This window comes from Silene latifolia, chromosome 2 (genome assembly GCF_048544455.1).
Source record: "Silene latifolia isolate original U9 population chromosome 2, ASM4854445v1, whole genome shotgun sequence".
NCBI classification, from domain to species: domain Eukaryota; kingdom Viridiplantae; phylum Streptophyta; class Magnoliopsida; order Caryophyllales; family Caryophyllaceae; genus Silene; species Silene latifolia.
Genome location: NC_133527.1, coordinates 186,172,382 through 186,186,632, shown reverse-complemented (window position 1 = coordinate 186,186,632; position 14,251 = coordinate 186,172,382). Strand labels below are relative to the sequence as shown.

At 42.5% G+C, this 14,251-nt stretch overlaps 1 protein-coding gene across 1 annotated transcript; it reads right to left on the bottom strand.

Annotated features, from left to right (window-relative positions):
• Positions 1-11,449: 11,449 nt before the first annotated feature.
• On the bottom strand, positions 11,450-12,490 carry LOC141643790 (putative WRKY transcription factor 33). Its single transcript, XM_074453100.1, has 3 exons — positions 12,271-12,490; positions 11,966-12,124; positions 11,450-11,714 (listed from the first exon to the last, which is right to left on the bottom strand). The coding sequence occupies exons 1-3, from the start codon at positions 12,372-12,374 to the stop codon at positions 11,594-11,596; spliced, it is 384 nt and encodes a 127-aa protein (XP_074309201.1). The 5' UTR covers positions 12,375-12,490; the 3' UTR covers positions 11,450-11,593.
• Positions 12,491-14,251: the final 1,761 nt, after the last annotated feature.

Here is a 14,251-nt window from a genome sequence, read left to right as displayed (position 1 = left end):
CTTCGGACAGCTTCAGCTGTTCGGGGGCCAACTTTTGAGCCTTTCCTCCCTACCATCCTTTTGGCGCTTCATGTCTGAATATTGTAATTTTTGTTGTTCCTTCTTTTTTGTTAAACTTTGGTAGGTTGAGCCTAGGCTATCCCTATGGGGACGGCCGTCGACTTTATTTTGTCTCACTTGTAAACATTTTTAATGAAGTTTGTTTATTTGTCCTCGGCTTGGCCGAGGCTTTGATCTCATCCTCCATTCAGTTGTCTTCTTACGTTTTTAAACATATTGAGCGCTTTTTCTCTTTAGCTTCGGCTTGGTCGAGGAAGTTAGATTGCGTATCTCAACTGTACTTCAACGTTTTTAGCATATTGGTCGTGCCCTCTGTTGTACCTGAGCAGGCCGAGGTAGCAAGATTCACGTTTCCCAATTTGTTCAGCAACATGTTGGCATGTCGGTCGCTTCCTCCTCCACTCTCGGTCTGGCCGAGGCGGTCAGATTTGCGCTTTCCAACTGCTATTGTAAACGTGTTAGCATATCGGTCGTTTCCCCGTCACTCCCGACTTTGGCCGAGGCAATCGAGGTTACGGCTCGACTGCATTCGTATCTATAGACATATTGATCGCTTCCTCTGCCACTCCCGGATTGGCCGGCGATCAGATTCTTGCGTTCTCAACTGTACTTATACGATCTTAAGCATGTTGGTCGCTTTCGCGAGTATCAACTGCATTTGTAGTGACTGCCCGGCTTTGGCCGTGGCGTCTACTTTGGTACGACTACGGAGGGGACAAGCATTTTGATGGAAAACTTGGATCATTCTTCATAAGATATAATCACGCGTTGGGGTGCCCACAACGGTCTCGGACACCTCCGCCTCTATACGAAATATTTCCTAAGGTTGTCTGTGTTCCAATGGCTCATCAGAGGCACACCCTCCATATCTGTCAGCCGGTATGTCCCCGGCCTCATTTCTTCGACCACCCTGTAGGGTCCTTCCCAGTTGGCCGTCATCTTACCATGGATGTTTCCTTTATTGGTTGCGGCCGACTTTCTCAGGACTAGATCTCCTACTCTCAAGTCCCTTTTGTGGACCCTACGGTTGTAGGCTCTTCTCATTCGGTTTTGATATACTGCCAAGTTGAGCCGTGCCGTATCTCGACTTTCTTCGACCAGGTCTAGGGAGGCTCTCAGGCCCTCTTCATTTTCGATCAAGTTAAAGGTTTGCGTTCGAATGTCGGCACCACGCTTCAATTGGCGGGGACGGCCTCGGACCCACGGACTAGGTGGAATGGATCACACCTGTTGCTTCTTTCTCCGTGGTTCGAAGGGACCACAGGGGCCTCGCCGGTAGTTCATCACCCATCTTCCCTTTAGATCTTCAACCTTCTTCTTCAACCCGTTCGCATTGTTTTATTAGCCGCCTCCGCCGCCCGTTGCTCCGAGGGTGGCGGACGGAGGAGTATGCAAATTTGATACCGAGCTCTTCCAACCAATTCATCACCATGTCGCTCCAAAACTCTCGGCCGTGGTCAAATACAATGACTTGGGGTAACCCAAAACGAGTTATGATGTTCTCCCAAATCACCTTTCTTACGGCCGTCGTGGTCTTGGCAGGTACCGCGACAGCCTCGACCCATTTGGTGAAGTAGTCAACGGCGACAATCAGGTACTTCCTTCCTCCGGAGGCCGTCGGAAATGGTCCTAATAAATCCATCCCCCATTGTGCAAATGGTAGGGGACTAAGTACGGGTTGCAGGTCTCGGGAAGGTGCATGTATTACCGGAGCATGCATCTGACAATTCTTGCACTTCTTGGTTTTTGCCCCGAATCTTTCAATGGTAGGCCAGAAGTAGCCGGCTCGGAGAGCTTTGTGGGCTAGCGTTCTCACCCCCATGTGGTGTCCGCAGATGCCTTCGTGAATCTCTGTCAGTATAAGCTCCGCGTCGGCTGGGCCGACACATTTCAAAAGTGATCTTATTACGGACCTTCTGTACAATTCTCCTTCGAACACTAAGTACCTTGCGGCGATCCTTCTTATCTTCTCGAGACAGATCGGGTCCTCCCAAGCAACTCTTTTGTCAGCTTGTATTTCATTATCGGAGTCATCCACGTCGTCTCGGCTGATGTCGCCACCATGCTTGACGGTCTCGGTGATGCTTTTAGCATTTCGATATCCACCAAAGACGGTTCGACTGACATTTTTTATGCTTGAACTGGCAAGTTTTGAGAGAGCGTCGGCTCGGTTGTTCTCAGACCTGGGGATGCACTGTATTTGGAAAGATTTCAATTTTGACGTGTCAGCTTTTACTCTCTCCAGGTACCTTACCATCCCATCGTCTCGAGTCTCATACTCTCCTCGGATTTGATTAGTCACTAAGAGCGAATCTGTTTTCAACACAATATGCTCCGCCCCGGCAGCTCTAGCTAACTCGACTCCAGTTATCACCGCCTCATATTCGGATTCGTTATTTGAGGCCGAGAAGGTAAACTTCAAGGCGTACTCAAACTCGTTTCCGTTAGGGCTGATGATAAGGATGCCAGCTCCTGAGCTATTCGCCGTGGAGGACCCGTCGGTATACACTTCCCACACGCCGGGATGTGATTCTTCTTGATACTTGCACTTGGCTAGGAAGTCTGCAAGCGCTTGCCCCTTTATCGAAGGTCTCGGCTTGTACTGAATGCCAAAGCCGGAGAGCTCCACTGCCCATTTGATAAGTCTGCCGGATTTTTCGAATTTTTCTAATGCTTTCTCCAATGGCTGGTCGGTTAAGACCGTTACGGGATGCGCGTCGAAGTAGGGTTTCAGCTTCCTTGCGGCAACGACGACGGCGAGGGCTGCCTTTTCGATTAGTGGGTAATTTCTTTCGGCGGCCAGCAATGTATGGCTGATAAAGTAAATTGGGTATTGCTGCTTATTTTCTTCCCTGACGATTACGGCACTGACCGTGGCCGAGGTAACTGCTAAGTATAGATATAGCGTCTCCCCCAGCATCGGCCTAGATAGGTTCGGCAGTGTCAGAAGGTGGGCTTTCAGTTGCCTGAAAGCCGTGCTCTGTTCCTCCCCCCAACTAAGTTTTTATTCCCCTTCAGCACTTTAAAGAACGGAGTGCTTTTGTCGGCCGACCGAGAGATGAAGCGGGCGAGAGCCGCCATCCTTCCAGTCAGCGTCATAACCTCTTTTCGATTTCTCGGTTCCGGTAGGTCTAGTATTGCTTGGACTTTCTCCGGATTGGCATCAATTCCCCTGGCGCTGACAAGCACGCCGAGGAACTTGCTGGCCTGGACACCGAAGTTACATTTCTTTGGGTTAAGCTTCATTTTATATTTCCTTAGTGAACAAAATGTCTCGCCCAAATCGGCTAAGTGCTCGCTGTCAGACTTGCTTTTTACAATAGCATCGTCGACGTAAGCCTCGATGTTTCGCCCTTTTTTATCTTGGAACACTTTGTCCACCAACCTAGTGTAAGTTGCGCCAGCGTTCTTCAAACCGAACGGCATCATTTTATACATGAATGTGCCGTTACCGGTGATGAATGCGCATTTAGGCATATCTTCCTCGGCTATAAATACCTGATGATACTCTGAGAAGGCGTCTAGCAGGCTTAGCATAGTGTAGCCTGCCGTGGCGTCAATTAAACTATTTATTCGAGGCAAGGGATAGCAATCTTTAGGGCACGCTTTATTAAGATTGGTAAAGTCAACACACATCCTCCACGCCCCTGACGATTTCCTCACCATTACAACATTTGCTAGCCACTCAGGGTAAGTACAAGACATGATAAAGCCCGCCGCTAATAATTTGTCTACTTCAGCTTTGATGGCCTCATCCTTCTCGGCCGAGGAGTTCCTCATCTTCTGCTTGACCGGCCGAGCGGTGGAGAGTACGTTCACTTGTGAACGATCACCTCCCGCTCACGCCCGGCATCTCGGCACTGAGTATGCGAAGACATCTTTGTTCTTCCTCGCAGGTCTAGGAGATCGGCTCGAATTTTGGCTCCAGTCGACACCGACGATTCACGGTGCGCCCGGGTCAATTTCCACTTCCTCGGTCTCGGCTCCTTCGACCATGCCGACATTAGTGTTCATCGGATCGCCCTCCTGCTGCAAGGATGGGCTCTTCCCATTCTCCGATTTCTTCGCCACTTTGAGGGATTGCATGTTGCACCCCCTGGCAGACACTTGGATATTGACTACTTCATCTCTCTCGTCCTTTGAGACGAGCTTTTGTGCTTCCCCCCGGTCCGAGACGTACATCAATGTCAGGGCCCGGATGGACATCACTGCATCGGCCTCGCTCAAAGTGACCCGGCCTATGAGAACATTGTAGGCAGACGAACCATCGATAACCACGAACTCAGATAAAACATTTTTAGCCGCATCCGCTTGGTCGAACATCACCGGCATCCCGATTGACCACGGGGGTACCAGTGCCGGCCCCGAGAAGTCAGTATAGCGGGTTAGTGCGGAGCTCGGTCTCCAATCTTCAGACCGAGATTAAGAAAGCACTCCCTGAACATGATGTTCGTGTAAGCGTCTGTGTCAATCAGGCACCTTTTGACCAAGTGGTTGGCTATATCCGGGTGGACTACAAGCGGTCGTTTGTCTGCGGGGCGACGACTCCCTCGTAGTCCTTCTTTCCAATGGTTATATCGGGGATGGTGGAAGCGGGGATCGCTGTTTTAGGCACAAAGTTGATGGCTTGGTATAGCTCATTTAGATGTCGTTTGTGCCTATTAGCTGACCCACCGTTCTCGTTGCCCCCGATGACAACCTGGATTACTCCCATCCGTTGGAAAACTGATTTTCTATTCGCCCCGTCGGCGCTTGTTCCTGGGCCTCCAGCTACATACTTGCTGAGGCTCCCCTTTCGGATTAGCTCTTCGATGGCGTTCCTTAGATGTCGACAGTTGTCAGTTTTATGGCCGGTATGGCCGTGGTACTCGCAAAACTGGCTCGTGTCACCGTCCCCCCTCGCCTTGGGGGGCCTTGCCCACTTTTGTCCATCATTCTTGCTTAGGGTAAAGACCTCGGCTGGAGAGGCGACCAGGGGGGTGAGACTACTGTACCGCTTCTGGTAGTATGGTCCCGAACTCCCCCCGGCGCCCGCCGAGTGCTATTTCCTATTAGATCTTTCAGGCCGTGACCTATTCCCGTCACGGCGACCTTCATCTGTGTTGTCCCGGCGGCTCTTCCTCTCTGGGTGCCCAGCTTCACTGTGGCCTACCCAGGTTTTGTGATAGTCTTCCACCTTTACGGCTCGGTCGGCCATCTTTCTGGCGGAGTCCAGGTTGAGGTCCTTGCACTGTTGAGGCTGGTGTCCTCTACAGTTAGTACAATAACATTTAAATCTCTAAAAGGATCAAAGGGTATACTTTTGTATTATTATCAGTTGGTCCACGTTTATCAATAACGGTTGGCTTGCTAGATAAGTTTGACGTTATTGTCATACAGATGGCGGTGATCAACTGGTCCCTAAAAGTCACACCTATAGGATACGTTTGAGAAATGTGACAGTATGAAAATACAGTCATGTTGATGCCTAATATGACTAAGCAGTTAGTCGGAGTTATTATTGACTAATAATTAGTCAAACGCGATGTTGAGATATTTATTTAATACGGATTAAATAATAATGGCTAAGGCGAATTAAGCAGTTAATTCGTAAATTGAATATAAACGATTATATTTAATTAATGTATATTGAATTAATTAATTATACAATATTGTCATTGTCGGACAAGTATTAATATATAGACTGAGTCATGTTACTAGTTGATATTTTAATAACCGATAACCGATGACGATTTATAATAAAATCCCGTCATATACATTTTAGCGATACGAGTCGGACCAAGAGTTAAAAAATAAGGAGGAAGTGAAAGCCCACTCCCTCCCCTTGCTCACGGTTTGGACCGAGTGAACAAAAGGAGAGGCTCTCTCTCCTTTTGACCTAATCTTTGTCATTTGCACAAAAATTAGGGTTTCGGAAAAATTTCCTCTGAAATTCTAGATCTCACACAAAACCTCACAACAACTCTCTCGATATTGCAAGTCAATTAGAGAGTAATTTCTAGCACAAGGGGCATAGTCTCAGACGGTCTTGGGTGCAACGATTAGGAGGAAATCTACATTGATTTCTGTTCATTAGGCCGAATTGCACATGACCCGAGTTTGATTCTTATTCTTTATCGTTTCTCTTGTATTTTTCGTTTATGACATTTTATCACATGTTAAAATTTGCGTTATAGTCCTAAATTTTAAGGGTTTTATACGGATATTACCCCACACGCACTTGATCAGCTCGTTTTTGAACTCGCCTTTCGGGAGGCCTTTCATCAGTGCGAAGGCCGCCAGCTCGGTGTTCAGCTCACGGATCTGCTGAACCTTAGCGTCGAACCTTTTCACGTAGCTTCGGAGGGACTCGTCCTCCCCCTGTCGGATAGTTAGGAGATCTGATGTTTCCACGACCCTTCTCTTGTTGCAAACATACTAGGCTATGAAATTGTCTCTCAAGTCGGCATAACAGTATACCGAGCCATTAGGTAGCCCCTTGTACCAACTCTGAGCCATCCCATGCAGGGTCGTTGGGAAGACTCGGCACCACACCTCATCAGGCTGCTCCCATACCGACATGTACGACTCGAAAGCCTCGGCATGGTCGGTCGGGTCGCTATCCCCTTTGTATGATAAGGGCGGCAGCTTCAGCTTAGTCAGCACAGGGATCTCGAGGACATAGGTACTGAGGGGCAGTCTGACCACGTGTCGAATGACACGCAGCGATCGGCTCATCGCAACCTTAGTCCGGCTTCTCTCCCTCTGGCGGGAAGGGCTTTTTGTTGTCCGACTTTGGTGAGTCGGACTTCTTTCATTCCTTCGAGGGTGGCCTCGTTGTTGCCGCGGCGACGCTGTCCTCCCGCGAGTGGAGTAAGGACTTAGGTCTGCCACTGGCACCACGGGCTCTGCTGGCGTTTTAGCACGCCCAGCTCCTTGTATCGCTCCTGACAAGTTGTTCGGAGTCACTCTATGGGCCCTGGTCACCTGTGGATGCGCTGCCGTCCCCGTCGCCGTGACAGGGGTAATCGGCGTACTACCCATCAGGTCCAGGAATAACTTTAATTTGGCCGCATCGACCACATGTCCCATGACAGTGACTTGGTCGGTAGGCAGCGGTGTTTCTGGCTCTTTCGGCATCCCATACACCGGTTCAGTGACTCGGCCGGTGGGGGACTGCCCGATCTCAGAATTGCGGAACGTGTCATCCTGGAAAAATGCAGTTCCTTCACTCACAGTTTCTTGTTGCTTTGACATCTTCTTAGCTTGCTGAATGGTTTTTTTTTTTATTATTTTTTTTTTTTTGGGAATGTAGGTGACTAGCTTTAGTACGTGTTTCCCCACAGACGGCGCCAATTGTTCCGGGTGTAATTCCGGAGCAGGATTGTGACCACTTGAGCTTGTAGAATGATGTCGTTGCTTGTCTCTTCCTTTCACTCTTTCCTGTAAAGATGAACAAACTGAGGGCTCGGCTTGGGGCCGAGCGTACTCACTCCGACGCTCAAGTCAGTAAACTTAGAGAGATAAGTTGTATGTTTAACTTGGCAAAGTATATTGTAGAGAGATAAGGGAGTTTTATACCAGATTCAGATGTTTTCAGGTCCTTTTCTCAATGAGAGATGTGGAGTATTTATAGACTTTCACCTTTTATCGCGTAGTGGCCAAGTGGCGTAGCAGGTGGAAAGACTGTCTTACCCTCGGCCGAGGGACCCATGACAGGCCGGCAGGCCTAGTTGACTCCATGCCCAGGGGACTGGATGTGAGTACACGGATATGCCTCTCGGCCGGCTAGTTGCCGAGCCGATACCCAAGTGACAGGCCGGCAGGCCTTGTCGATTAGGCCGTTTTTCCTTTGACTTGTTGTCTTTTAGCTTTGACCTTGGTCAATATGTTGACTCGGTCAGCGGGTGCAGAATATGCACACTTATATAGATAATATACCTATATTACAATTTACAACTCTTAATATTGTGTATGTTGTGACTCCAACATTGTAAAACTCTTAAAGTATATGATTAAATTACTTATTTATTTTATTCTTAGATAATGTAGATAAAATCCTAATGGTGGGATTAAATTGAATTCTAATGTATTAAGTACAAATTGCACAAACTTACTCACTTTTATTTATTAACTAAGAAAATACATATATTTTTAATTTAAATTATAAAACAATCAAATAAAATTAAAAAAATAGAGTTTTTAAATTATCTAAAATATAATAAAATAACGTAATTTATTTTCGCAGTACAAATTTTAGGTTTTACACAATACAGTGTTTTTTGCGCAAAACTTTTCATTATCATGCCCCTGGCTAAAAGATATTCTTTAATTTCAAGTTTTTTCATTTTACATAAAAAATGGTAATCACAAGTAATAAAAATAAGTTTATTGTGTGTGAGACCATTTAGCAGTTTACATCAAAACATGGTATCACGTAAACACGTATCCCTATTGACTTTAAATGTCGATACATAAATACATTAACTATTTACGTTTTTTTACAAGCTCACTCAAAAACAAAACATTTTAATTATCCGAGCAACACGGACATAAAATCAATTAATAGATCATACAACCAGTTGTACCCAGTTGTATACTCTAGAACCCGAGCTATATAATAAAGTTTTCGAGTTTTGTTTTAAAGAAGTCGAGCTATACCATAAAATTGCTGAACTCACTCACTCAAACATTAAAAAATTAACATTAAAAAAGTTCAACAAAATTATACATAAGCTCGATAAGATATAACTTGGTTGTATGATGCTATTATACCACTAGAGGTATAATGTTATTTGTGACATAAAATCTAATTATATACAAGTAGAATACAAGAGATGGGACACCATAAAGCAAAATGTAAGACACCCAATATAATAAAGAACTCCTCTCACTAAGAGAATAAAATAAGCTTTGAAGAAACAAAAGTAAAGACTAATACTCCGTACACGGTTGTCTACCAAATTCATAATGCTTATAAATATTGGATAAATATCAATATTCAACATTAAATATTTTAGTAACTAATCAATTATAAAAATCCAAATTTTTGTTCAATAAAACACTTTAACTGCATTTTCTCTTCTTTTATTTAAGTTACTGACCTATATCACTCAAACTAGACATCACTCTAACTAGACTCCATGTAACTAGACTTTGTTTAGTCTTATATATTCAACTAATGAAATTATATTTATGCGTGAGCTTACTCATTTAGCCTCAAATGCACCCATGATTCTCACGGGTATGAAAACGAGCTAGTTTATTTATTAAAAAGCATTAAAAATAAATTTCGGTTTTTCTCCTTCATTTAAATTTTGGTTTTATACTGCTATTGAATTTGGGTCCTTTTTTTTTTTTTTTTTTTTTTTTTTTTTTTTTAAATCTTGACGAACATGGAATAAATGGTCAAAGTAGCTAGACGACATAACAGTACAGAACTACAGATTGTAAAAACCCACAAGTGGCCTCTAGATTTTATTCAAGATCTTGATGTTGATAACGTACATAAAACTGGAAAAAAACACTTGGACACATTATTTAATTTACAAACATGAGAAACATAACTGAAGAAGGACCCATGACGACGATAAAGTAAAGAAACACGCAAACGGTACGTAGCATCAAGATCTTCTACACGACGATTAATCTAAAGGCCAAACATGAAACCACTACACAGGTACAGAAGCATCGTCCCCATCCGCCGTCACCTGAAAACACAACACACCATGCACACTAATCATTATATTTTTTCATCTCAGTCATTTGTTTAAATCTCGCAATAAACAATGGGTCAAATTAAATAGTTACTATTACGGAGTAGTTTTTTCAATTCTTCCTATAATTACTCACATTACTCTCTCTCGTCGCGTCATTTTTTTTGGTATCTTTTTATTCAGAATTGTTGTTTTGGAAATTAAATTGTTCTAGATTATTGAGAATTTGAGGTGATAATAAGTTTCGAATCATTAGAATTTCGTAAAAGTAAATTTCACGGGTTTTAAAACTAGTTAACGTTATCAAATGGAGTAGATAGATACCTGAGAAGGTGGCACTGGAAATTCACGAGGAAATGCACGGATAAGCAAATTATCTTGTGTAGAAATAGCAGCCATTTTCTCTCAACGCTAAAGACTTTGTTTTTGTTATTGTTATTGTTAGTTTGATTTGTACTCCTAACCTTCACTTATTGTTCTCTATATATATGCCATCCCTAATTGAGACGTGGCTGAATTCCAAAACCATGTGTCTAACTATAATCGCCTACTGCTGCGAAACCATGCATACCAATTAACAAATGTCTGACTAAGCAAGAAGAGAGCAAATGTCAATTATTGAGCATGCATGCCATTGCCATACAAATGTCTGACTAAGCTATTAGTCTTCTATAAGACCATATATCCGTTTCAGCATTTAAACGGGTTAAATATTGATTATTCCACTTTTGTATATAGGACAAATATTTTGCTTTTTCCTATACGGTTTACTTCTGTCTTATACCAGATATTCGTGATAAAAATGAAGTGGTTGAGCAACCCGGAAGCATACTAGACATGCCAATGTCGATGTGAAGCTAATGTCTGCCGTTAGTATCCTGAGTAGTGTCAATACCCTAAGATCGAATATAATATCTGTTGTGTGCATAGGTTTCGACAAACTATTATGATGGTTTATGCTATAACCCGGAAAAGTTGTGATGTGAGTTATCCTATATATGTGGCGTTGATGGACTTTTATAACGGGTTGCTTACTTGCTTACATGTAAGCATGTCTCTCAAGTCTCAACAATGGCTGCTAACAGCGGTTGCTCGATATCATCAAAGCAAATGCTAGCTATGATATTTGGCTTCGAATTGGAGTTGAGTGTACTTTAAGGACCTAAAGTATACGCCTCGAAGTATAGCTTTAAGAACTCGACGCCTCGAAGTATAAAAGTAAGACTTTTCATGTAAAGACTTATATAGGTGAGCATAAATGTAGCAGGAAACAGCTAGTCTTGCTATAGACGGATATATCCGTCTATAACTAAAGACAGATCAAATAGCTTGAAAGTGGTGACATTTTTTGCCCCCACCACCCGACTTGTTGTTTGTCCTATTATGAATGTGGTATTGTATTTGGTCTGTGTTTAGTTATAGACGGATATGTGCCGTCTATAATGAGATTTCGTGCAGGAAACATGGTCAAAAAAAAAAGGGTTGATCCTATATGTAAAATGAAATTAAATTCTAAATTCATGTAGGTGACAATTTGTAAAATGTTGCTCATGTGAGTTATTGTTTTGGTGTTGACGAGTAGTATCCCGACTTAAACTCACAAAATTTTGTTGTTAGAGATTTGAGTCTTTTATTAATTTTTTGTTTTTTTTTTCGGTGACGCAATTTTTACAGAATCAAGACTGAAACCGCGATTTAAAACCATTATCGGCAATGATAATTTGAATTTGCTTATTCCAAGAATCAGTTCATATTACATGTACTTAACAGTTTCTCTATTAAATAGTAGTAGTAAGAAATTAAGAGTCCTGCTGAGAGGCAAGTTAAATATTCATACACTAAGGCCTTTCATGGTTATGCTTGCCCTCATATGTTGTGATGAAGGCACTCGGGTCATCCAGTGCTCGTTCGACATGCTTCCGGACATCACACTTGACGCTCGTGCACCTGTAGTAACTTCTGCATTTAAACATGAAATCCGACTTCAAATAACTCTGCTCTACATTGTGACACCAAAACGATAGCTAAAACATCCTATATCAGGCCATTTGGAACCAATGTCCAAGTTGGTGTACCGTGTATCGAAGTTATGTAATACCTTTGTCTCAGTCATTTGTTTACCTTTGATTAAAATACTCCTCACAGATATAAAAAAAAAAGGTAAACAAATGATTGGGATAGAGACAGAGTAGATTTGAGGAGGTACCAACCTAGGATACGGATTACCCTTGACTACCTTTTGCCCGTATTTTCTCCAACGAAAACCGTCTCCCATTATTTCAGGCTCAGCATTGTTTCGCACCCAAATACAACCTTTTTCGGTATCTCCATCATGCAGTTCTCCTTCATTGCTCTTATTACCATGTTTCCTAAGAAAAAAAAAAGGAATAGTGAAAAGAACATTTTCTTCCGTCTAAAGGGAGTCATAAGGGTAATTTTGATTCTGACGAGTTTCAAACTCGGGCTACACTAGCTGACATATACATTAAAACAACTAAAGAGAAACATATCTCACCTTCTCTTGCTTTTTGGATCACCATTAACCCCAACAGAAACCTCAGAATTGTCATGTAGCATAGCAGATTTTCCGGCAGAGGAGGACTGCTCAGAAAATCTCATTTCAGACCCATTATTTCTTTCGTTGACAGCGTCATTTAAATCGGGATTGCTACTATAGAAACCTGGTCCTTGTACCCCAGACGAGGTCCGTTTGGGAAAGGTTGGTTTTGGATGGTTATGCTTAGGGGTGTTCATAACGGTTAACCGAACCGAACCGGTACAAAAAACCGGTTAACCGACTCAACCGGTTCATCAGAAAACCGCACCTAAACCGAACCGATTTAAACCGGTTTTTTCAATTCGGTTAACCGTTTGAAACGGTTCGGTTCATCGGTTAACCGATGACTGGTTTCATTTTTTTAGGTTTTTGCGAGCTTGCGACGATGAACTGCTGCTTTAATTAATAATACCTACCTGACTTCTTGTAAGTGGACATTTTCAATTGATGCTTGCATAAACAAATGTCCAAAGTGTAACAAAAGTCTTGATGAGTAAATAAAATAAAATACACCACAAAATGTTTCCAAGATAACCAAATGTCCAAAAGTCCACAAAATGTTTCCAAGATAACCAAATGTCCAAAAGTCCAAATGTTCAAGTTACAAATAATAAAATGTCCAAATAACAGTATAACACACTATTAGTTCCATGCTTCATCCATCCCTCCAAATAGCAAATCTTCATCATCAGTGGATACCGCCAAGGACTCATCAATCATAACTTCGGGTTGATTGGCCTTCAGTTCTCCCAAACCTATAATTAAAACAAACAAAGAAACACAGAAGGATGAAAATGTATGTATCAAAATTATATTCAGTATTAACAATAAAGAATGACACCAAAAAATAAAATATGTAAAAGAAACCCTTACGCTCTTCAATAGCTTCCAAATCCGCTAAACGTTCTTCTATTATAAGAGGGCCATGAGTCTTACGAATCCAATCTTGACAACAAATCAAAGCTTCAACAATCCTTGGAGTTAAAGAGGTTCTAAAAGAATCTAAGACACGACCTCCAGTGCTAAAGGCGGATTCAGAGGCAACAGTTGAAATTGGCATAGCAAGTACATCTTTTGCCAACTTAGCAAGAGTAGTATATCTTCTTGTTGAACTATCTTTCCACCAACCCAACAAATCAAACTTAGGGTCATTTGGCTCCAAGTTATCACTTAAATACGTATCTAACTCAGATTTTTTCTCCAAAACAAGTGAGGTTCCTTGGTCCCTCCTCCACTTATCCATGAGAAGTTGATGTGCATCTAGTTTATTTTCACCTTCTTTATCACGACTTATGGAAAGTGGAGAGCTAAAAGTAGAACTAGCTGCATCCTTTCCCTTTGATGAAAGGGAAGAAGATGTGTCATAAGCTTCAAACAATGACTTGAGAGCTTTCTTTAGTGTCACAATTAACATATCTGCACTCTCGACATCAAAAGCCTCTCTGATTGTCCACTCCACAAACACCCATTTATGTCTTGGATCAAGTATAACGGCAACGTACAATAAAATGTTCATATTATCAACATCTAAGGAAACAAGACCCTTACATTTTATGCTCACTTCTTTTATACTATCATTGAAACATTTGGCTCTAGCAGGTGAAGACCTAACAAATCTGACAGCAGCACGAATTTTAAGGATGGAAGTATGAAGATCTTTAAGACCATCTTTAACAATCAAGTTCAAAATATGTGCCCCACACCTCATATGCATGTACTTTCCATCCAAGACACTTCCCTTCCAAAAATTTACTCTTCTTTTTAAATATTGAACGGCCACATCATTTGCACTAGCATTGTCTACCGTAAGAGTCAAGATTTTTTTCAAATTCCATTCAAGAAGACATTGTTCTATACTCCTACCAATAATTTCACCAGAATGACCAGCTACTTGACAAAAGTTGATGATTCGTTTATGCAAAGTCCAACTATCATCGAT